The sequence below is a fragment of the Brachyhypopomus gauderio genome, chromosome 18 (assembly GCF_052324685.1).
Source record: "Brachyhypopomus gauderio isolate BG-103 chromosome 18, BGAUD_0.2, whole genome shotgun sequence".
In the NCBI taxonomy this organism is placed as follows: Eukaryota; Metazoa; Chordata; class Actinopteri; order Gymnotiformes; family Hypopomidae; genus Brachyhypopomus; species Brachyhypopomus gauderio.
In genome coordinates this window covers 16,109,755-16,135,339 of record NC_135228.1, presented here as the reverse complement: position 1 = coordinate 16,135,339, position 25,585 = coordinate 16,109,755, and the positions used below count along the sequence as shown (strand labels likewise).

At 41.2% G+C, this 25,585-nt stretch overlaps 1 protein-coding gene across 7 annotated transcripts; it reads left to right on the top strand.

Moving 5' to 3' along the window:
• Nucleotides 1-1,957: 1,957 nt before the first annotated feature.
• rap1gap2b (RAP1 GTPase activating protein 2b) lies at nucleotides 1,958-25,460 on the top strand. 7 transcript variants are annotated; one of them, XM_076980077.1, is made up of 24 exons: nucleotides 1,958-2,359; nucleotides 5,540-5,575; nucleotides 16,795-16,879; nucleotides 17,094-17,129; nucleotides 17,350-17,397; nucleotides 17,992-18,024; nucleotides 18,527-18,745; nucleotides 19,386-19,489; nucleotides 19,600-19,678; nucleotides 19,913-19,966; nucleotides 20,298-20,381; nucleotides 20,651-20,751; nucleotides 21,290-21,419; nucleotides 21,631-21,786; nucleotides 21,954-22,025; nucleotides 22,149-22,235; nucleotides 22,450-22,584; nucleotides 22,767-22,913; nucleotides 23,048-23,163; nucleotides 23,317-23,412; nucleotides 23,620-23,740; nucleotides 23,978-24,050; nucleotides 24,178-24,248; nucleotides 24,432-25,460. In XM_076980077.1, exons 1-24 carry the CDS (start codon nucleotides 2,316-2,318, stop codon nucleotides 24,441-24,443), a joined length of 2,139 nt encoding a protein of 712 aa, XP_076836192.1. In that variant the 5' UTR covers nucleotides 1,958-2,315; the 3' UTR covers nucleotides 24,444-25,460. The 7 variants fall into 7 exon arrangements, with proteins under 7 accessions (XP_076836192.1, XP_076836193.1, XP_076836194.1 ...); XM_076980078.1 differs by lacking the exon at nucleotides 17,350-17,397 and having other exon boundaries at nucleotides 1,962-2,359; XM_076980079.1 differs by lacking the exons at nucleotides 1,958-2,359; nucleotides 5,540-5,575 and adding an exon at nucleotides 7,955-8,067.
• Nucleotides 25,461-25,585: the final 125 nt, after the last annotated feature.

Sequence of the window (25,585 nt, the reverse complement as noted above, 5' to 3'; positions counted from 1 at the left end):
GAAATACAACCCCCCCCCCCCCCCCGCTTAACAACTTACGTTCGCCGCCCCCCCCCCCCCCGCTCAACAATTAACGTTCGCCACCCCCCCTCAACAACTCTCACACTCTGACATGAATCCAAATCTTGAGAGCCCTGCTTATTAGATGTGATATTTACTGCACGTCACAACAAAAATAACAAGTGTATAATGTTATAAAGTATTTGCTCTCGTACTCTTTTACATAGTCAAATATAAACAACACATCTTTAAAAATCTTGTATATCTGACCAAAGCATCACAGTGTGAAGGCAGTTCTAGAACAGCCCTGAAGTGTTTGGTACGAATACCTTTTAGAATGAGCAGTTAGTATCAATATCTTGTTTATAACGTTTAGGAAATGATGTCACATGATTTCAATGGTAATGACCATACCTTTCTCCATCGTATGTTCTCTACAATTTTGTTTCAGAAAAGGACAATATTATGGAACAGAAACAATGTCACTGAAATAATGTTCAGAATGTTTTCTTTTGATATTGTGTTGTTTTGAGGACAAGTCCAAATTACCTAGTTAGTAAGTGTCAGATAAAGACATCAGATGTGGAAGGTGTGTTGACAACAATTTGCCCTTTAACAACATTATTATTCCATGATGTCAAAGATGGGCAAACCCGATTCTTACTGGGCAGGTGTTATCTGTTATCTCGGATACATGTTATCTGTATGCCCAAGGAAAACATAGGGTCATACCCAGTTTAGTTTCAGACTAAAGAGCAGGTTGGGTCAGCAGCAGGTTAGTCAAGCGCATCTACTGCTAGAGACCAGCTGACAGGATCTGCCGCCCAGGCCAGACCAGGAGGTGAGCAGACAGGGTCAGAGACGGAGCGTATCTCATCTCTGCATCCATCAGTTCAGCCCCACATCTGCTTAAGATCAGTGAGAGTGCCTGTATTACATGCTCTCTGTGTCAAAAGCAAGTGGCCAAAGAGGAGAACACCCAGCACTTATCTGATTATCATGTGCAAGAGCAATGTGACCAGTCTGGTGCTAAAACCTGGGGGGTAGTCGACCAAATCATAAAAAAAAACATTTGATAGGATGTATGTTGATAGTATCAAACCTGTATTTTTTTCCTCCTTTTTCTTTTCGCCCTTTGCCCCTCCTCTAATTATTTCCTCCCCCTTAAATCCAATGGTTTCTCCCCACACAGGTTCAAACCCAGCGTTCCTTTTTGCACACATAAAAGCCAAGGACCTGCACCTGAAGACCAAAATAAATGTTGCTTCAGAATGTACCTGGTAACTTTGTTCTGGATAAATTTGCAAATTTCTGTAAATGTAAAAGTTATTTTTTTTAAGTAATATATCATTATATCATGTGTTGTGGGGGAAATTACATCTGGGTTATCGTGCTTCATTCCTGACTATTTGCTTGGTTATGAAGTCTCACACCACCTGGAGGCACTAGTGGGTTTTTATAGCAAAATATCAGGCTATATGTCTTCAGACTCATTGCTGGGGTTTAATGATCAAGAAAAAAAACCTGTTAGTTCTTATAAACAGTGGACTATTTTGTGATTAAAAAATACTTTTTATTTAAATCACTGTATACTGTATACAGTCAAGACAGACATTTAGCTTTGAATATTCTTTGGCTTGAAAATGAGCCATGTAGTCATTTATTTGTTTGTTTATTTGTGTATTTATCTGCATGCAGTGGTGATATGAAAAGCAAATCCAAAATACAAAGAAATAAATTCTTTGGGTTATGGACTTTTGTGACAGTCTTGATATCGTGATCAATGTTTTTCTTTATAGCTAAAATTACCATAACCAGTGCTATTTTTCTATATAGACAAACATTTTTGGTTTTGAAATCATAACATGGCCGTCTGTTTATTTTTCGAGGCTAAGCATGGCTGGAGAAAGTTGACGTTTTGAGTGAAAACAGTTGTGACACATATATGCTCACGAAGAAAAGGCAGAGAGGTGGTGAAATGACTGTGTGCAGCCCCACCTCCAGTAGCACTCCCCACTCTTCCTTCCTGTCCCCACTCAACGCTCAGCGTGTGTGGAGTGGAGCGCTGAAGTGACAGGGCACAGCCAAACAGGTGCAGGGATCAAGAACTGTCAGAGAGAGAGAGAGAGAGAGAGAGAGAGAGAGAGAGACGGATTATACTATACATATACACACGCGCACACACAGAAGAGAGGAGGGGAGAGACGGTGGGAGAAAAAGGGGGGAGTGTAATTGAAACAGTTTGAGACGTGCATTTACAGAGGGAGGAAGAGGGAGAGAGAAAGAGGGACTGACAGAGCGGGAAAAGACCGAACATGCTGAGGAGAAAGAGGAGCGTGTCTTTTGGAGGATTCGGATGGTAGGTCCCCCACATGGAGCAGGAGCAGCTGCTAGATGTGTGCTAGCTAGAGTATGACTGTGTGTGTGTGTGTGTGTGTGTGTGTGTGTGTGTGTGTGCATGTAAGTGAGTGTGTGCTCATGTATGTGGGATGGGAAAAGAGTATCTGTACATTATTTAAATAAGAAATTTCATTGCTTTGTGGAAGCGTGCATTTGTTTATCACTGATATGCTCCCATAATGAAACCCTGAGCATCTTTAGCCAAGGGCACTGCCAGGTGAGTTTTAACAAGCTAATACTTTGAGGAATTCAGTAGGGATGTGTGAGGCTGAAACCCTATCAAACATTTTTAAGGCTGGATGCTTCTTTTTAAATAAAACCAAACGTGCACACAAATGTTTACTTTAAAAAGATGAGGACATTAGTAAAATTTCTGGGCACATGATTTTTGTAAAGAAACACAAATGTGTGTGCACAGCCACACTAATCTTTCTGAAGTGAAATATAAGTATGTTAGTGCCATTCTGGGTGATTACTTCACAGGGCTGACTGTACAGCTCCGGCTGTTTGTGTAGCACGTCAGATTATTTCTCCTGGTGATGCAACACAAAATGAAACTGTTCTCTCACATGCACAAACACAAACGTACCTCCTGAACTATCATATAAAGCAAATAATTATATCAAAAAATGATGTCTATATTAGATTAGTTAAAACTAATGTGATTTTCTATGTGACAGATATTTGGGAATGAATATGCTGTTTACCTAGCAAATATCAGTAAAGGTTGCTTGGTTGAGTGTAATGAAGACCAATGAAGTGAAAAGTGCAATCAGTGTTAGTTTTAGTCAGAATTAGTTTTCAACATCAGGCAACAGCTGATGCAGTTTCTAAAGCTACATTGAATGTACTGACTACTGAGTGTATCTTTTGCCAGGTAATGTGCCAGATACACTGTGTCATGCTCTGACTAATCAAGTGTTCTAGACATTCTGTTCAGTTTGGCACACCCATTGTTTTAGCTCGTGCTTTATTCAATCAGACTAGTTAATAACTCAGAAACCAGAAATATTTTAAGAGATATTAGCACTATTCCTAATCTTCCATCCCCTAGACACATGTATCACTTTTCCTTAATTTCTCTGTTTTTTACTTCTGTTTTAACTCTGCTCTCTGACTTTCATTTTAAAATAGCTACATTTGACCTTATTGACCTTTATTTATGTATATTTTGTTTCCTTATTCTGTTCTCACTGTTTTAACTGTAAATAGTCCAGTGTGTCAGTATGCCGGTATGTTACATGTGCACTAAACCCGCTGTATGTGTAACATACTCTACCTGTATTTACACTTTAGTAGTTGTGACTTTATCATTCCTTGTGGGTAAGATCAATGTACATGTGGCCATGTGTACTGAAATATTGAGTGTGCTTGTTTCAGTCAGTGTTATAAGGGTGAATGCTTTATTTATGATAGTGGTGCTGAAATAGGACCTTTTTTGCTTTAGCACATATTTCACTCTCTCTCACTCATCCACTACCATTATCTCTCTCCCTCTCTCTCTCTCTGTATTTCTGTATAACTTCTTTACAAACTTTACCTACTGTCTTCTAAAAGAGGTTATTTTTAAACCCTCTTCAGATGCATTACTCATTACACATTGCTGATGTTTGGGTGTTAGGGTGTGTGTGTGTGTGTGTGTGTGAGAGAGAGAGAGATCACCTTCAGAAATTAAAAGGAAGATGTTCAGAAGTTAAGACTGCCACCACCTCCACTGAATGTACTTTCCAATTTATATTTGATACCTTTGCCATCAAGCAAGTTACTGTAGGTCTTTGAGAAGCACATGCTTCATGCGTTGCACAGCTTAGTTTTGCATTTTAGCTGCTTACTTAAATCTAGGTCAGTTCATTATCAAAATAGAATAAGTGTCCAGAGAACAAAGCTGAACACTCAGAGAGGTGTACTCACACAGTACGTCTGAATACTGCATTGTTGCCCCAGTACTAATTGCTACTAGTTTGCAGAATAAAAATGAGCACTTTGTGTTTCTTTCAGAACACAGCCAACATGCTCTGTTTATGGAATCTCTATATGTCAGCTTTTTGCATGCTGTGGGAAAATCTGTCACACTCGCACACACACCCTTCCTCTCTCACTTTTACCCACATCCCCACCACACCCAGCCAAACCACAGGCCCCACACTGACACAAAACACAACCAGACACAACCAACCTTACCCTAGTCAAACACACACGCATGCGTGCACACACACACACAGACACACAGAGAGAGAGAGAGCATTACTCATAAGATTTTTCACTTACCCGGACAGATGTACAAAAACTAATTGCACATCTATTCAATGTTATCATATTAAGGATTTATCAAATATTAGCTATAAACCAGATGACAATTTAAAGTATGTTTGAAAGATTTAAATAATTAATCCCACTTTACCATCTGCAATATTTTATATTTCCACCAAGACATTTTTTGCTGCTTCTCTCTCTCTCTCTCTCTCTCTCTCTCTCTCTCTCTCTCTCTCTCTCTCTCTCTCTCTCTCTCTCTCTCTCCCTCTCTCTCACATTTTCTCAGTCTCATTGTTCCTCTAGCATCTTCCATCTTCCACTACTTTTTGACTCCCACTACCTTGAACTCACTGTTTGGGCCATCAGAAATGTTTCCTTTTGCTGAGACCCATGCTGCTCTGTTCGGGTTTGTGCAGGCTAGCTTCCTGCACTAATCCTTCTAAAGGCATGCACACAGCTCACCATATACCCGGGGCAGTATTCTCCTTAGGCAGGCACACCTGATATTGGGTTATCAAGCTTCAAAATCTTCACCAGTTTATTGTTACTAAGTTGTTGCATTTTGTTGCAATTAATTTCTGTATGGAAGGAAAAACCAAAGACAATACCTTTTTTGCCCACAGCTTTTGTCAATATAAATTTCTATCACGTTCTTGATTGCAGTCCTACTGACCCCATACATTGCACATTATTGTTTTCTTGCTGCTAACACAACCGTCAAAAGTTCTGAAAGGCTTGATAATGATCCAATCAGTTTAATTGGTTGTGCTGAAGCCCAGAAAGCCAAACCTGTGTAGAACATGAGGCATGCTAGATTATCCATCCAATGTACCGTTTTTAAGTTTCATACCTAGTCCTAAAATCACTTCTTTCCCTCCAAATACAGGATTGACAAATCAACCATCGCTGCTCTTCGAAATCGGTGAGTAATATGAACATCTTCTACGCACACAGTGTGATGATACAGAATTGTCTATTAGTTTACCTTTGTTGGTAAAGACATGGATTAATGGCCAGCCACACAGAAGAATAATGCAAACAAAGGTCTTGTTAGAGTGCCTGCGTTGCTGCATTTTCTTCCTGGCCACAGCGCCATGGTTTGTAAAGTCTCATTTTTCAACCACTAATATCCTCTCTTTTTTCAGCACTGCACACACTAAGCCATTTACCACAATCTGATTGAGGTTATGACTACATGACAATTAACAGTCATACACATGGAAATGATGCAGTGTTTCATAGTAGGTGCTGGCCTCTCACCACCCCCAACCCCCAGCATGATGAAAGACAGAGGCTGTTCAGCTGTGTGGTGCGTCTGTGTGCCCTAGGATGCTCAAGAAAGAGCAGACGTAGGATGTGTTTCTATTTATAGCACTTCTATTGGCAAGGTGAACACTGTTAACCTGTGGCGAGGCTTCTCCTGCACCCTGTGTGTTTTTTTTGTTGTCCGGGAACCGGTATTTATTAAAGCCATGAGCCAGGCAATCTGGAGACGTGCTCGTTTGCTAACCAGATCTTTAAAACAACACAAAATGTGTACACAGAGGGAAGAAAAAGCTGCGATAATCCCACTTGAATCCGAGCTCAGATTTAGCCGTTATTGGGAAGACTCACTGATTTTTGTCTAACAAGTGTTGACCGCAACATGCAACTGAGAGTCAGGGAGACTCAATTTGCCAGTTACTATGCAAACAGGTGGCATCTCCACATCTTGCTCTTCACCTGCTGTGTTTATTCTCCCCCGCAAAGCTGTGAACTGTTCTGGGGGCCAAGTGTGGGGGGGTTACAGTACAGCTAAAGAACAGCGCACTTACATAATATACATAGATTGTGTCTGTCCAATACATTACATTTTACAGACGCCCTTATCCAGAGCAACTTAAATTTCATTTTTATATAAATCTATATAAATCTCATTTTTATACAAGTGAGCAATTGAGGGTTAAGGGCCTTGCTCAGGGGCACCTAGGGTGTACTCACACTAGGGTCTGTGATCCTGTGATAGGTCTGTGATAGTGTGATCGCTCCAACCGTGCCCGGGCCCGGCCCAGTTAACCGTGCCCGGGCCCACTTGAAGAGGTGGGCCAGGGCACGATTCGCGTGGACTCGGGCACGGTTCGCTTCTAGTGTGAGCGCTATCCGTGCCCGGGCCCGCTTGGTGCCTTTTGTGATTGGTTCATTTTTCCGGAACTCAAACATGACATCAGTGATGCGACGCTCACGTTAAACAGTCATAGCGGCAAATGACAAATAATCGATAAATCTGTGCTTGCACCGTGTTTCTGCACTCCCAAAACAACTCCAAAAATACAATAAAAAGAGAATTGGGAACTCCATAGTTTTGTGCGAGCGCATTTTTTTTCCAAATAAAGTGGCGTTGATGTGATGTGATATAAGCATGCTCGGGCCGGCTTGATGAAGCCAGTGTGAGTGCAGGCCGGCGGGGGAGTGGGGGGTAACCAGGCCTCAGCACGGAACCAGCAAACCATACCTAGTGTGAGTACGCCCTTAGTCATGGCCTCAGGTCTGGGAATCGAACTCACGACCCTCCGGTCACAAGACCAGTTCCCTAACCACCAGGCCATAACTGCATGACTGCAATACATTTCCAGGTTTTCTAGTTCCAAGTCCACCTAAACAGAATTTTCATGCAATATGCTTTTTTTGTTCTGTTTGTATTAAGTAGCTCTTTATATATCTTGCACCAACGACCTCTGATCTAAGAAGACTGGATTGGTAAAGGATAAACCGATACGATCATGGCATGAGACATGTAGTGCTTGCCTTGGAGGCAAATTAGATTGTGTCAGTGTACCCATTAGCACTTCAAGGAAATCACTGTGGCTGCACTAGCAAATCTTCATTGACACATCCGACCTTCCACTCAGCTTATTTTAGCCAAGCAAATGACTGTCAAAAGCTCTATACGCACATGGGTCTGTGTATGTGTCTATGTGTGTGTGTGTGTGTGTGTGTGTGTGTGTGTGTGTGTGTATGAGATTTTTCATTAATGATATCTGAATTCATCTGTGCTGTTAGGTTTGTTTCATGATTTACTGAAATGTTTCCAAGATCAAGTTTATGTACCCTCAGCATCACATGCTCTGTTTAGTTGCCTCATTTCTACAACCTCTCAACCTATCTGTGGTGTCCATCCTCTCTGTGGGCACGGCGGCCCATTAACGTCCTCTCTCCTCATCCTGCTCCCCCACTCACCTTCCTCATTCCATTCCCCCATACAAACACAACACAGTGAAGTGTGTTGTACTGGTGTGTCACCCAGACCAGGGCGTTACAGCTGTGTAATCAGTAACTGTCATGAGCACATCTCTCGTTGTGTTCCATCTGGTTTTAGTAAGCAAGAGATGACCTGTCAATTTCCTGTAGCAGAGCAAACATGCTTCGAAGATCCTGGTATGTTCACTTGGTATATATATTTAGCATGCACATTGCTGACTACATCACAATTAGTGTGTGTGTTGTCATTGTATTATGCCAGCGCTGACATTGTATTAGTTTCTCTTGTGTGGATATTTTCCCATGACAAAAAAACTTGAAATTCAAGTTCTACTAACACCTTTGCAAATGTAAAGGATAAGTACCCTAATGTTAAACAGAAAGCTGTATAATGAATGTTATATTAGAAAACCTCACTAGGTTTTTAGCTAGTAGGTCAGAAACTACTAAAAGTAATTTATACTAAACTAAGGTTTGTTATAAACTACTAAAAATAATTTATGAAGAACTTTAAGTATTTTGCAAAACCGATGTATGTGATGTGCCTCTGGAGAGATAGCTGTCCATTTATTTAAACAGCTTTTAAATTGCCAGGCTGAGTACAAAAATGAATACTGATGTAATATGTTGCAATTGTCCCTTTTGATGCTAGTGCTCAAGTTTTTACCCGTATGGCAATTGAATCTGAACTGCTAAGGCCTGATGTCCACATAGCTCCTGTGTCTATAGATTTTATTCAAATGTTTGTCACTTAAAGTCATTTTCATATTAATATTTATTCATGGACCTCCTTCCTTTTTACAGCATAATACAATCATATCAATCATCAATCATATGTGTCAGTTATGGTATGGAGATTGAATTTCCACATGAATTGCGTGACATTTCATTCACATTTCCTGACTTTTTCAGTTCCAAAGTTTACTTCTAATGATGTGCTTTTCTGTGTACTGATCTCTGAGAACAGGAAAGTTCCTCTTTAACTGTAGATGGCATGATAATAAGTTACACTTCAGAACAAATGGGGAAGATTGCTTAGCCTTATAAGGGATCATTGAGGTGTGTAATATGTAGGTTTGCAATCATCATGAATGTGCAAACAATTTGGTGCACTAACGTGTTTGTCATACAAACGAATTATATGACAAATAAACATACAAGAAATTCAAGACAAGACATTGAAAATATTCTTACCTCAGACACAGTGTCTTAATGTATGTTCAGCAATTAAATTCACACTACTTATAGCAAAAAAATGGTTTAATTCTCAATACTAAAGCTTTAGTGTACTTCCCTAGACCAAAGCCTTAGAGCGCTCACCCTAATAAATCCTTACTGTGCTGTCTATGGTATAGCCCCAGTGTGCTGTCTCCAGTAAAGCCCTAGTGTGCTTTCTGTGGTATAGCCCTAGTGTGCTTTCCGTAATATATTCCTAGTGTGCTTTCTGGGGTATAGCCATAGTGTGCTTTCCGTAATATATTCCTAGTGTGCTTTCTGTGGTATATCCCTAGTGTGCTTTCCGTAATATATTCCTAGTGTGCTTTCTGTGGTATAGCCATAGTGTGCTTTCTGTGGTATAGCCATAGTGTGCTTTCTGTAATATATTCCCAGTGTGTTTCTGTGGTATATCCCTAGTGTGCTGTCTCCAGTAAAGCCCTAGTGTGCTTTCTGTCGTATAGCTCTAGTGTGCTTTCCGTAATATATTCCTAGTGTGTTTTCTGTGGTATATCCCTAGTGTGCTTTCCGTAATATATTCCTAGTGTGCTTTCTGTGGTATAGCCATAGTGTGCTTTCCGTAATATATTCCTAGTGTGCTTTCTGTGGTATATCCCTAGTGTGCTTTCCGTAATATATTCCTAGTGTGCTTTCTGTGGTATAGCCATAGTGTGCTTTGCGTAATATATTCCTAGTGTGCTTTCTGTGGTATAGCCATAGTGTGCTTTCCGTAATATATTCCTAGTGTGCTGTCTCCAGTAAATCCTTAGTGTGCTCTCCAGTAAAGCATGAGCACTCTCTCCTGCATGTCCTGAATATGTTCTCTCCAGGCTCTGATACTCAACCCCCCCCCCCCCCCCTCCACACACACACACACACACACACACACACACACACACATACACACTCTTTTAGCGCTGTGGCCATGCATTTAATTCTAGGCTTCTCCTCATTTCTTCTCCTCAGCAATGGCAGCCTTCTCTTCCACTCTACCACTCATCTACCACTCCACTCATCTCTCACTCGCCCTCACTCCCTCCCTGCCTCCCTCTAGTCCTGTAGACGCGGGGTGATGGTGGCACTTTCTTCTGATGAAAAATGGATGTGTAGCTTGAAGTCAGGACTGCTCTGTCAAGGAGCAAAGCAACACCGCTACAGTGTTTCCGGCAGTGGCACAGTCAACATCACACAGCAGGAATTTTATTTTATCACTTTGAGATTTACTGATTTTCTTAAATTATTTGTCTTACCTTTGACTTAATACTTCTGCTTATTACAGTAAGCCTACCCTAAAATACTTTAAGGGTAGTTGTTTTGGTACATAGTACCAAATAGTGGTGCATATTAGTCTATGTTAGTACATATTGGTCTATAATATTTGCAAAGTGCATATCATTTATTTGAAAAGTTCCCCTGTACCATACTAACACGAAATGTTTTCTTATTTTCCTGATCATGCAAATACAGGCACAAATGACTTATGTATTCACTGACTACATATACCATTGTGTCGGTCTATTTGGTAAAGAGGATATTTGACTATATATCAGCACATCAAATTTGCCTGTGTCGTATGCTGTGGTTTATGTATTAACTGCATCCGTTCATTGTTTAGATCAGGTTTCTCAGCTTTCCAATGTGTACAGTCCTGAATATTAAAATGTGTTGAAACACAATATACAAATATAAAAATGAAAGGTGAAAACATCCTTGTTTTTTTTCCTATAAAACACCAGCTGTAGTGTTTACTACCAGCGTGTCACCAGAAGAGGGACCTCAAACCACACTAACAAATATTCTAGTAGTTTTATTGAAATGGTGCAGTCTGAAACATGCTAATAGTTTAACAGTAGACTGGTTATATACACTCTGATCCTCGATGGTCCTTTATAGAGATGAGCCAGAATGCTTTCTTAAGTCTGGATGGTACAGAGAAGTAAATGTAATGAAACTGAATTTCCCTAAGGTGGTGCTGTGTGGCTCATATACGAAGGAAGCTTGGTGCTGTTGACTAACCTAAGGGCATTTTGTGTCAAAGTGAAGATTTCTCCCTTCTTTTCTTGCTATTTACTTTGCTCCTTAGACTTGTATGCTGACGTGGCAAAAACATCGTACAGCTGCTAAAGACACAGTGTGCAAGTTCTAGTGTTTTGCTGTTCTAACATTTCTTTTGCATCTTGGTCTTTTATGCTGACTGTATTTTAGCTTTTCACATCCTTTACTTTCCCTGTCTCTCTCTCTCCTCTCCTTCTTCCTCTACCTCTCTCTCCATATGTCAGTCTTACTCACTCCTTCACTCCCTCTTTCCCTGTTTTGTGCTTCTCTCTTTCTCGCTCCCTCTCTCACCATGGAGTCAGGCAGGTGACCTTTGGACTTTTGCAGTAGTTAAGTAATGCAAATAGATATGTAGAAGCAATTTTGTGGATAACATTTTTTTGTATAAATACATGATTTTTGCCTTGCTGTCCTCAGAACAATGTAGGAGACGTGTGCAGTTAGATGCTATTACTTATTCAGATGCATTGCTAACTCTCAGCCCCTAACGCATAAAAGGCACAGAGAAACAGAGGCAATTACATGCAGCAAAAGGTCAGCGAGAGAACAGGTGAACAGATGTGGTACTGTTGGAATGGGATTGTAGGTCAACCTTGTAAATCAGGCTGCAGTGGGTGTGTGCAGAGACTGGCACTTCTAAAGGTGGAAATGAAAGCCTGTGCAGAGAAAAGGATGAGAAAGGTTTGAACATCAACAAAATGTGGGAAACGATATGGTTAGATCTGCCAGTTCCACTACTGAGCACGCTGTTTACGTAACAGAGAGCTGTGCAATCAAAGGTCTACGTCATAGTGACTGAAAGCTTGGCGAGTGTTTGTGTGTAAATGTGCGTGTCTGTGTATGACTGTGTGTGTGTGTGTGTGTGTGTGTGTGTGTGTGTGTGTGTGTGTGTGTGTGTGTGTGTGTGTGTGTGTGTGTGTGTCTGTGTGTGTGTGTGTGTCTGTGTATGTCTGTGCATGTGTGTGTGTGTAAGTGTGTGTCTGCATGTGCATGCGTTTGTATATGAGAGAGAAACAGCAGGAGGCTGGTCTGTCCATCGTGTTTGTGTGTGTGTGTGTGTGTGTGTGTGTGTGTGTGTGTGTGTGTGTGTGTTCATGTGAGAGAGAGAGAGAGAAAGAGGGAGAATCAACCGTGGCCCTGCATACTAAACACATGGCTGTGGTCATGTCTCCATTTACCTCAGCTGTTCATCCTTATGACAGAAGGAGAGTGAGGCTCTGCCTTCCTCTGTCTCTCTGCTGGAATGAGCAGTCGTAATGAAGCTCTCCGCTCCCCCTACAGCACAGTACACTTCATTTAACCTCCAGCACTCAGTGCCTATTGATTTCTCTCTGACTTTCCCAACAGGTGTCTAGAGCACAGCTTTATTGAAACAGGTGAAACTTTTCCAAAAATACATTTAAATAAATGTTCAGTATGAATAAATATTCAATACTCCATGTAGATGAATTTGGAATGAATCAGCTTCATGCAGCAGCACTCTTGCACATCCTCTTTCAGTGCAGCCATTATCCACAACTGAAAATTTGATGTCATTTTGAGAACTGCATTAACACATAACATTTCTGCCTGCGCACCATTGTGCTTTCAGAATTACACACTTCGCCATGTGGAATTGGAAATTACGTTGAATCATTTTCCCTCCAATTTGTTCTCTTCAGTGGGATTCACACATCCAGCTGGCTGTCTTTCACCTCCTGTGATTGTCCTCTCATAACCAGTACTGTCTTTCCTGGACCACAGCATCTGCACATCCAGAACCCCCTTATGGTCCATATACAGAACATACTTGGATTCTGGGATGCTGGCTGTGAGCTAAACACAGAACCATAAATATGTTAATGTTTAAATATGTTTGACAACATGCAGTTACATTTTTGCCTTTTTAATTTTTTGTTGATTATTTATTAAAGGACAACAGCAGATGTCTATTGAAGGTGTCTCCATAGAAGGTGTCACTGACCAAGTCTCAATGCCCAGGTCTTTTAACTCCTCATAACGGAGTTAAAGCAATTGCTGTTGTCCTGATTAAAGAGCATTACTGTTAAAAGAGTGGCTTTGCCCACAGTATAGTCATCATCTGAAGAACTAGGACTGGTTGCTGTTGCATGTAGTAAACCTAGATAAACAGCGGGTACCAAAGTAGTATCAAATTGGCAATTTCCTTGCAAGTCATCACTGGTTTTTTTTTAAGTGTAGTATCTTGAACATTGACGTGTGCTTTTGAGCAGCCTCCATTCACCATCGGATTCTCTCATTTCGTAAATTATACGTTAGGATGAATCTCTTTATTTTTGTGTGCGTCACCCACCAACATGGAATAACAGATATGCTCACAGTTCCAATGTGTGAGTGGCATACACCAGATTATTGGATTCTGACATACTGATGACTGACATTGTGCTTACTGCTGCCTTCATATCTGTTAGCACACTGATGGCAGCTGGTCATTGAGTCGGGGGAGCCTACAGCGATGGCCGCCAGGCGATAGCTTAGCCATGATCCACATGCCCACTGCCGGAGCGCTACACACATGTCCACGGTACATTCTAGAACTCCAGAGCTCCAGTTGCATTCTGACTGCTCTTTCTCAGATACAGCGGGTGCTCTACCTGTGCAGTGACATCCTCCCTTTGTGTCATCCATTTCCAGATGTGATATGAGGTGTTGATTCATGGTTTGAATGCTGTGTGAGTAACTGCATTATCTTCCAGAGTGGATGAAGGCTTTTGCTTCATCCGTACTTCTCTTGTTCTGGTCATGTCATTTCTTTGAATGTACTGCTGTATTACAAGCCCTTTAGATTCATGTTGTCCATCTAGGGTTTGTTCCAGTAGCCCACTGGCCATACAAATGATCCCAGTTCTTCAAAATTCTAAGCAGACCTTTTTAATCTGGGCAATGGCCAGCATGACTTTCGTTCATGTGTCAGAGGGAGATGAATTGTAACATTAGGAATCTTGCACAAGGACTCTTACTGCTGTTAGTAGTCTGACCGAGGGACTGAATCCCAGCCTTCTGTATGCAGTATGTACAGCAGTAGACATGCTCAGACCCTCTACACTTTCTGTTATGCTTTCAAAATCATCATAAAATTTTTTTTTCTCACTGGGAAGGTATATATATATATATATATATATATATATATATATATATATATATATATATATATATATATATATATATATATATATATATATATGTGTGTGTGTGTGTGTGTGTGAGAGAGAGAGAGAGAGAGAGAGAGAGAGATACACCAATTTCACCTAAAGCTGGTGGGATAGGGGATTCAGATTGCGTTTGATAAGAAATGAGGAGTAAGGGATTAGCGAATCCAAAAGGGGCAAAAGTTGAAAGAGGCACAGTCTGCCCTCATAGCACAGTGAGTGAGCTGGGTGGCGGAAGGAAAAAAGGGAGAGAGAGAGAGAAGGAGAAACGAAGAGCCTATCACGTGACAAAGAGAGATGAAACATGTGGGACAAAAATGTGCTGAAGGGAGAATCTAAACAAATGTGTGATGTGGACACAGCTTGGAAATTTATTGCAAGTCAGAGGAAAACAGCAGAGGTTAAACACTCTAGCCTAGCACACCATGATAAGTTGGAGAGATAGGTGTGCAGTAAAACGTCAGCTAAAAGGGAGGGTTGGGGAGGGCATGAGACAAACAGAGACAAAGCAAGTGAGAGAGAGAGAGTGCGAGAGAGCTGAGGTGGGGGGGGGGGGGGGTGCGGTGAAGGAGGCTCAGACACACACACACACACACACACACACACACAGGAGGTCTCCGTGCATCTCAGGACATAGTGGAATAGTGACGATGCAGATTTGGCAGCCGGTGCCACTGTAACATGAGAAGCCTGACTGAGCCTGAGACTACGGCTGGGAACTAGAGGCTGAACCGATGTCTGAGTTCAGGTCCAGGGTCCGCGCGAAGCGAGCGGGGATCCGGGCGGCTGTGGCGCTCATCGGGCTCCTGCACCGCTCCCGCAGACAGCGCAGAGAAAGGGAGCATCTCCAGACCACAGACAGCTGGCGGTGGGTGAGCCTGCTAACAGGGCAAGTGGCGGGGGGAGCTGGGTGGAGAGGTAGGGCACTGGGGACACTGTGGGGGGTGAGGGGGTGGGGTGGAGGGGTAGTGGGGGGCTGTGGAGGGTTGGGGGGTGGCTGGGGGGAGCTGGGCATAAAGTGCATGCCCTCACATCTGTTCCACTTCCCTCTGTTGTATGTCAGAGGAGAAGAGCAGATAAATGTTGACAGTTTATCAGCCTGCAGAAGAATTGTATTTCTTAGGCGCCAAAGTTAATGTAGACAATATAAACTATTCTTACACCTGCAGCTTGCAATGTCTTGAATGTTTTACCTGAAAATCTGTTCTTGAATGCTATTGGAGTTTACATCAATTTGTAATTCATAATTTGTATATGTATATATATATATACACACACACACACACTATATATATATATATATATATATATATATATATACAGTGTGTGCCATGTCTAGATTAGATTTGTAATTTTTACCTTCAGGAATAATCACCTAAAATGCACATCCATTAAACATACAGGATTATTATCCAAACCTTTTTAATTAATCACAGTGATGTGCAGTGGACATAGCATTTGTTAGCTTTTCCCTTGCCTTTTGAAAAACCCCTGTGGACACAATACTATTTTCACACACTTGTACTCTGGGAACTAACTTGGAGTTTGATGAAGCAACAGTCTGAAGTTAATGGAGAACATCAAACCTGAATTTCACCTAATTTTTGTCTTTGTGAGACAATAAAGATTATATTATTGCACAAGTCACTTTAAACAAGTTTTTTTCTGGTCATGTTGAAACTGGGGAACTGACAGTACGTGTGTTTTCAAGTAGTATTTCTTTAATATAGTTCTTGTTGGTATTTATGGCTTTGTATTATAGATGGGTTTGCCAAAGCATTTCTATGTCCTTGCTGTTTTGCTGTTTATGTGGCAATGTATTTGCATTACCCAAATGTTTAATCAGTTATGTCTAAGGCTAGAGTTATGGCAGTCCTCTCCTATGTTAAATATAACGAATGATATGTCACTGGCTACCTAATAAGTATGAGAGTTGATGGATCCCTGGGATCTATTCATAAGCTCTACAGAGAACTTATGAAGGATTGGGTGGGTATTTTTAGACATGTTCATTTCTCTCACTTTCTCTCGCTCTCCATCAAACACACTCTATCTTTCCTCCCTCCATCAAACTCTCTCTCTCTCTCTCTCTCTCTCTCTCTCGCTCTCTCTCTAACCCTCGCTTGTTCATCGTTATGAAAGGGGCAAAGCTGCAAAAAATTAATACCAGGCTTCCTCAGACTCTCAAGAGGTCTGCCCAAATAACAGCTAACCAAAACGAGTCCTGTCCTTTTTAATGAACTATATGATGATGCAGTGAGGTTATTTAATATTGCGTAAGAGGAGATGGTCTGGATACAGGTTCATGGTTTAGGCCTTGCAATGGGTATAATATTAAAATATCAAGCATTGTCTCTATGTGCTTCTCTATCAAGCATTTTCTATTTTTATGGCTTGACCACTGGAAACAGTTTGGGATGGAATGTTATTTTAGGTAAGAGTGTATGATGATAATGTTACCTTACAGGAAGCAGGAGTTGCTGACCATCTCTGGTGTCCCCCTGGCAGACAGCCCACCATCTCCTCCGAGAACTGCACCCGCGGCCATGAAGGTATAAGAGAGTCTCCACGTGTCTTCTGACTCCCTGTGCCTTTACACTGCAGGCACAGCTGGAGGCAGTTAAATAAATACCACTGTGGTGTTCTGTGGTCCCAGAGTCTAGTTTGTTACTACTTCATGTTTCACACATTGGGTCAATTAGGCCTAACCATGTTGCTGTTCTGTTGCGACTTCATAAATGATCGTAAATATTTTCTTCTCCACAGACTACACAATTCTTTGATTCACTGGAGAAGATGGAAGTAAGGAATAAAACATTTGAATTGCCAGTTTCAGATTTTTTTTGCCAGTAAGAATGCTGTAATAATGCAGACTCACTAGAGTAGATCCCATGACCGTGACACTGATAGTAAAAACTTTACAGCTTATGTACAGCTCTCAAATCCCAATCAGTCAATGCTCAGTCTCTCAGCTTGATTTTCATGAGTTCCTATAAGTTGACCTTTTGACCTTGACCCTTAGCAGGTGTCTGAGGTGGATGAGATGAAGCCTGACCTGCAGAGGGTAAAGGTCTGCAGAGCATGAGCTCCACGCCCAGGGCTACACTTTAGATGATGGTTGCATTAGTGCAAAGATGGTTTTTTAGCTATTTACAAATTGTCATGTCACATTACATTGACTTCTTTGGCAAATTATTAGATGGCTCACTACTACTATTGGAAAAGGTTAGTTTTAGGGTTAGTTTCTAACACTTTAAGATTACCATGAATGACACTACCACAACACTAAAGTGTCTCCCTGGCCTAATATGTGTCGTTTCACTTGCTCAAATCCATTAGTATCTTGACAAAAGTCATTTTTCTTAAGTACATGTGTGTGTGTTTCATCACTCTCTGGAGGAAACTAATCATCTATCAAGGAAATGGTCATCAGCTTGTAGCATCCCGCCCACATTATCAATTCATTTTGTCTCTACATAATTGTGATTACAGTGTATGTGTAAGTGTGTCTGGTTGGCCTTTTGTGCCTGTGAACCTTAAGTCCTAAGACTGTGTGTGTGTGTGCATGTGTGTGTGTTTGAAAGTATGTGAGAGTATTTGTGTTGAACATGTGTTGTGAGAATAACATGAATAACATTTTTGAAAGATGTTTTTATTTCTACAGGATGACTATATTCCCAACCCAAGCATAGAACAGGTAAATCAATCTAATTTTAAGCACTTTTAACCATGGACGTAATTTTGATTTCATAGGTGGGGGGGACACAAATGGCTTGAGAACTGGGGTGCGGGGTCTTGCGCCACAGAACTCGGAGCGGTTGTTTTCTGCATGGTCCTAGCGCTTCATTCATCGCTATTTAAATATTTGGGGTTTTTTTTACCGTAAAAACTGCAGGGGATCAAAACCGGCTTTTGAAAAATTGGTGGGGGGGGGGGGGGGGGGGGGGCATGGATTTGTTGCTATTTAAATATTTGGTTTTAACCGTAAAAACTGGGAGGAACCAAAACCGGCTATTAAAAAAGTGGGGGGGACACCCCCCTTCCCCCCCAAATTACGTCCGTGCTTTTAACCACAATGTTTTCTTAATTATAAATACCTTTTCTATGTTTAAACTGATAAATGCCCTTTCCTGAGTCTTTTCTGAATCATTTATTTAATTTTCATTTAAGAGTTGTTTTTATGTCTTACTGTGTCTTAGGTGCTTGAACAAGGGGCACCATTCCCTCAGGTCATCCAGCCACAGTCTGGGGGTTACTGGATCGAAGACACCGATAGCCCAGCACTGAACCCACACTCATGGGAGACCAGTTATTATCATGATGGGGACGGAGAGGGAGAAAATCTGGGAGGCGAGTTTGGATACAGGCTGGAGAGTAACTATGCCATACAAGCCTACCGGAAGCACTTTCTTGGCAAAGTAAGCACCTCTTGTACATCTGGAGAAACACCAGATTGGAGTAGCTGGAGGAAGAAAACACACCTGGTGCCTAATTAGCACACCTAATAGAGGGAAGAAGGTAGCATAAGCAAGAGGGGAAATCACACAAGGCAGTCGTTATTAAAAATGGAGCTGAACTCCTTTAAGCAATTAAATCAGGGTAGGAGTGCTGGCTTTCTGTGACCTCTTTAAGATATCAGCACACTGTTTGTCCTCTGAAGCCTCGGCGTATGAATCCTCACTGCGTTTTGTTTCCTGTTCCCATTGAGCACTGTGCCACGATCGTTGCTTCTCATGATTAGAATCGTTTCATACTCATCAGCAGACAATAAATATCATATAAATAAATAATAAATAATAATCATATAAATAAATAACACATTGATCATATATTCCTAGCCACCACACTTCGTTCCTCTGTAAAGAAAAAGAAAAGGCCCAGTGCAGATAATCTATCAGCAAATATGGGTGATTGAGATATGGTGTGATGTATTTTATTTCAAAGGGGACATTTTGGAGATGAGATATTAGGGTTGAGACAAAGAAACCTCTCTCTACAGCTAACTGTTTGGACAGATGTGAGTGACTGTGAAATGATTACTGATTCACCCTTTCACAGGAACACCTCAACTTCAATTGCACAGCTAGTAACCATGGCAACCTCATACTGTCCCTCAGACACGAAGAGACAAAGGATCAGGAGAACCTGCACATCATTCTGAGGTAACAGACCCCGTGTGGTGCAGATGTGGCACGTGCAGTGAAATCTGGAGTTACTAAGATTGCATCTGTATTACATTCTGGGCATTTGTCTGGCTCTTTCCTTCCCTCAGGACTGCATCAAAGACTATTTATGACAGGATCTCTCTCGTAGATCTGAATGAGCTGCCCAATATCCCTCAGTTAGTCAAGGTGATGGTCACACTGCTGTGAAAGGCTTTCATTTGTACATATATTTAATGACACATACGTTTTAGGCAGAATACTTTAGTGTGATTTTTGTTCTAATTATTAAAATTCATTTTCACGCCAGCAATTGCTTGCTTAAGTTATTGCCATGCTATCTTACACTGAATTAAGCACTGGTTTGAATTGAGCTCAGTGAACCATGATGGATTTCAGTACTGTTGCTGCCTCTTTTTGTAGCTACTTTGTGGAGATATTGTTGGCCTGAAATTCAGCCCTGTGTTGTACCCTAAGGTAAGTTCAGTGGATGAAAACCTGTGACCTTAGACAACAGATTTAAATTTAAAGATGTCATACCAATTTTGTATGGTTAGACGATGATTTACAAAAAGGAATTGCTACCATTTCTTGCTAACCACAAATATTCTACGGCAAAATCCTTACTCTAAAAATTACTGCTTTGAGTGGAAAACTCTGACAGGATCACCAAGTAACATTTAAGGCACTGAATAATTTAAAAGCTTGGTAAAGTATTTGCAATTTTAGGGGTTTCGATTATCCTACTTCTAATAAACACTTTCATTATTAGTGGTGTGTTTGCTTGATCCCTGTTCTTATTTTACAGGGGTCTCACCTAATAGTGAGTTACGATGAGCATGAGCTTAACAACACCTTCAAGTTCGGTGTTATCTACCAGACGTTTGGCCAGGTATGTGTAAGTGAGTATAAGTGTAAGTGAGTATATGTGCAATTGAGTCAGATTCTAGAAATTAAAGTGTGCACTGCATTGTGGGCCTTTGCAAACACACGACTCCATCATGGTGATTGAGAACAAATCATTTCCTTGTTGAGGTTCTCATTTTACTCACTTTTGTTGCAGTGATTTTTTGTTTGCCATTCATGACATCTTTGTATATTTCTTTGAGCTCCCCTCCCTTAAATATTTTTGCTCTAAATTATTTTCTGTGTTCCATGCAGACATCAGAGGAGGAGCTGTTCAGGAACAGCGAGGAGACTCCTGCCTTCAGAGAGTTTCTCGAGCTGCTTGGTGATTGTGTAGAGCTGCAAGATTTTAAAGGGTGAGAGAGACTGTCAAGGAGGAGAGAGGCCAAGAACATCACTATCAGAAGGAAACATTTATATTAAAATGAAAAATTAAATGGTTGAATTTGTAATGGTTAAAAATAATGTATGTTAGCATGAATTTGTCAGGCGGAGCAAGAGGCTATGTGTGGTGGAAGCGAGATTAGGACGAGATGTGAGGTTTATTGCGCTGCGGCGTGGTTTCATGCCATGTTTGTACTGAACATTTTGATGCAGAAGTATACACAAGGACATATTATGTGGTGCCAAAAGAGGAGGGGTGATACCGCATGAGGACGTAGCAGAAACGTGTGTAAGAGTGCTGGAGGATGTATGTATGAACGTCACGCGACAGTGGTGAAGTCTACAGTAGGAGTGAGAGTAGCCAAAAGAAAAATTCAAAATGTGATATTCAAAAGTGTGAGATGTGTTCAGGTGCTCAGAGATCTGTTAAACATGCAGTTTGTAGCTGGTGAGGTAAGGAACCTACTTAAGAATGAAAATGGCTCATTGACCTTTGACTGTCCTTTGTAGGTTTCGAGGTGGTCTGGATGTTCGTCATGGGCAGACAGGCTCTCAGTCAGTCTACACTGTGTTCAGAGGACAGGAGCTCATGTTCCATGTCTCTACAAAGCTGCCCTATGCAGAAGGAGATGCACAACAGGTAGAGGTTTAGCCCAAACACTGACATATACGATTGCTGCTGTTTGCAATTACAGCCGTTCATTTCTGAAAGCATATGAAGTTACTCAACAGTTTTTCATAAAACACTGCAGTTATCTAAACAGTCAGCTGTTGAATTAAAGTAAATAATGATATTTAATTGGGGTGAAATATATTTTACATTCAGCGTGACTCTGTTGTCTCACTCATAGCTTCAGAGGAAAAGACACATAGGAAATGACATCGTGGCAGCAGTGTTCCAGGAGGAAGCCACGCCATTCGTGCCTGACATGATCGCCTCCAACTTCCTCCATGCCTACATCCTCATCCAGGTGGAGAATCCCGGTACAGACCACACCACGTACAAGGTAGAGCACCACTTATATTTTCCAGACAACTGACAGACTGAGCTTAAATAAATGATACATACCAAATTACACTAGCCTGAAATTATAGGACGTTCCTTTACACCCCAGACTTAATGTTTATTCTAAAATCCACTTGTTTGTTGGCTAAAAGGAAAGATGTGTTACAGGTCTCTGTAACAGCACGAAACGATGTGCCACAGTTTGGCCCTCCTCTCCCAAACCCACCAGTTTTCAAAAAGGTAAAATATAGTATGCTGGTCAGGCTCCTGTGACTCCATTTTGGAGGATTTTGTGTTAGGGTCATTCCTGAATGCCAATTACACTGATAGCTCTGTGTCCTGTCTTATTGTGTCCATCCACAGGGGCCGGAGTTTAGAGAGTTTCTGCTGACAAAAATGATCAATGCAGAACTAGCCTGCTACCGGTCCGAACGATTTTCTAAGCTTGAGGTAAAAGTATTAAATGAACAGTGACATTGCAGCCTGAAATCTGAAATAAAACTGTAAAATTACAGCTAGTCTAAAGATTTTATAAACAAATTCATACTTAAATGAAAGTGTCATTTGCGTGTGTGCCTGCCTTACATGAGTGTGTGTGTGTGTGTGTGTGTGTGTGTGTGTGTGTGTGTGTGTGTGTGTGTGTGTGTGTGCGTGTGTACATCAGGAGAGAACACGAGCAGCATTGCTCGATCACCTCCATAATGAGTTACACAAACAGTCTCAGGCCATGCTTGGTCAAGGCAACGAAGATGAGCGGGTGGAAAATGGAAGCCACGGGGGGATACTGGAGTCCATCAAGGTTGTCCCTTCCAAACAGGCTGTTTGATTACCAACAGCCACCGTGCTTTGATGGCTCTCTCTCTCAGGACTAGCTAATGACGCAACGTGCTTCAGTAATTCTAAGCAGCTTTGACTTGCCATCTTCAGTTCTGAGAGAAAGGTGCTCCAGTCTCCATGACCTTCCCTGTGTCATTCTCTCAGCGGGCAATGCGTGTGCGCAGTCACTCCATGGAAACGATGGTGGGCTCTCAGAAGCATGGCCGCCCCTCCACAGGGGGAGGGGGAGTGCCCACCAGTCTGAGTGGAGCGGGCCTCACCCATAGCAATGCTGAGTGTGCTAAGAACACGGTGAGCACGACAGGCGTGGCCTTGCACATTCAAGCATACGTCAAGGTGGCAACAGTGGCACTTGTTTGTTAAAGTTCGACAGGTAGAACTTTGCCACTGCCCATCATTTATTCATTCATTTGTTGTACTCGTAGTCTCCAGTATCAGGTAGCGCCAAGTCCCCTCTGAAGAGCCCGGTGAAAAGACGCTCTGGGTTCTTCCCCAGGCTGAACGTCAGCATGGATGGGCCGCCTGAGCGCTTGGTGCGCAGGTACGACCCACCGACATGCAGCAAAACACCTGCACCCACTCGGACAGACGCAGCAACTCTAAAGAGTGTTACAAACCCCATGCACTCAGCTGTGGTGAAATACGGTGCTAACCCTACTGAGTTACATGTTCTGCTGTGTTCATATTATTCTAGTGTGCTTTGTGATCAGAGGAGTCTAGACAGTGGTCACCTCCCTCAAGAGATGTCATCAAACCCCAGCTCTCCAGAGATCTACTTGAGTAAAGAAAAGTACTGTTTCCTATCTTTTACATACATTCCTTTATATATCCAGTTTCTCTGGAAACCATTTGTACTTCACTATAATTTTGAATATATCTGCATATCTTATTCACCATGAATCTTTTTTTATATATATTTGTGGTAGACTTGTGTTTTGCATTCGGTTGCACTTCTTAATGTATAAAATATATATTTTCTCTCCCCATCACGTGGAAGAGAGGCGGCTGTGAAGGTGAAGGACTGCCGTGTGCGTCCTGCTATCTCCCACTCCTCTTCCTGCTCTAGCAGCTTCCGCAGTGCAGTGGGAAACGGAGACACTGTTGAGGACGGCGACCCTGTGAGTGGGACTGTAGACATGGGTGTGCGTAGGCAGAGATTGTAGGCAGTGATGAGTAAAATATGCTAGTTAAACATGTTATGCAGGTATTTTGTTCATTCACAAGACATTGCACATCGCAGAAACATAAAGGTGCTCTACAGATTATCGGAGAAGTTATCTGTGTTGTTTGAACTCTGCTTGAAAGAATAATGATAAAGAATTTAATGTTTTCTATGCATATTTTTTTCTCTCCAGAATAATCTGTGTAGCTCCATTCTGGGAGCAGAAGGTTCTGGAACTCCTGTTATTATGTGTCACAGTCCAACGGGTAATCTAATACACATAAAGAAAAATACTTTTTCTGTTGGATTAGAGTTACTCTTCAGTGGACTCTGAATTTGTTGTTTGTAGAGACAATCCTAATCTGTGTTGTTTTATTCTTTCCTAATGAGAAGATTTCAAGAATAAGAACTCCCCCAGATCCAGTCTGAAGTTTCGCTTTGACAAGCTGAGCCACTCAGCAGATGTAAGACATTATTTTCTGTGTGTGTGTGTGTGTGTGTGTGTGTGTGTGTGTGTGTGTGTGTGTGTGTGTGTGTGTGTGTGTGTGTGTGTGCGCGCGTGCATGTAATTCTATCAACGTTTCTATGTGTTTTATCAGTCTGTACACTGGGCACTGTATAATTAGATTTACTGTAATTCTTGACAGGGACACTTGTGAAAGAACAGCAAAGAGAGACCAGGACCACTGTGTGAAATTAAAAACAGGCTCTGGATATGGAACAACGTCACAGCACATTGAAGAGGACAGACACAGGAGTTGAAATATATATTGAGCTGTCTCTAAGATGGCTTTAGACATTAGAATTGCACACACTGTAAACATACAAATGAAAGACCATGCGTAACGTTTTGCAGGTTTCCCCACTAAAGATGCTGCTGAACTTGAAATTTTGCCTGTACATTTACAAAATCTTGGGTCAATTCCTAAATGGAGGATGATAGAGATTTAGAGATTGTAAAAGCAATAGATATATGCTGTTGACAATGGATAAGATATGCATATTAGGATAATGTATCACATGTTTTATTAAAAGCACAAAACATTCCGTACATTAAAAGCCTCCCTAGCACCCAGGAATAGTTCAGATTTAACACTGAAGAAAACTAGAGTTCAAGCTTTCTGTTCATATAACTATGTGTAAATGTATATGTTTATGGAAACGCAAGGAAAATGCACTTGGTTGGATTCCTTAGGTGGCATTATAAGCAGAGTATGATTAATGAACCACTGTCATTCTTATCTGAGACAGAGTTTGAGTGCATTTGACATAATGCTTCAAAAGGTGAGCAATCTTGATGTGAGCCTTAAAATTGATACGGCTGGATTTTCTCAACCAATCTGCAAATACACTGAGACCCGATTAACTATTGTATTTCTTTATTGCCTTTTCCATACAAAACTGTTTTGAAGTATGATGATTCATATTCCATGACTGACATTATTTTGTAAATATCACAAAATTACCAATATGTATATTTGATGGTTATACTGATTTAAACAGGTTTAGGAGATCAGAATATGATTGAGATAGTTTTTAATTATATGTGATATATACGTTTTAATCTGAAATATGTTTTAGAAAACAAATTCTATGGAACTTATATGTTTTTTTTGTCTGTGTTAATTTATTGTATATTACTTTGCTAGACTACATGTTTAGATGTTTCTTTATGAATGCTGATCCTGAATAAAATTTGTATTTTGCATATGTTTTGAACTTTACTGTGATATTTTGTGTCACTCTCTCTGTGTGTCCATAAACACTGGACTCCATCAGTCTCAGTTCAAGAGGGTGGACT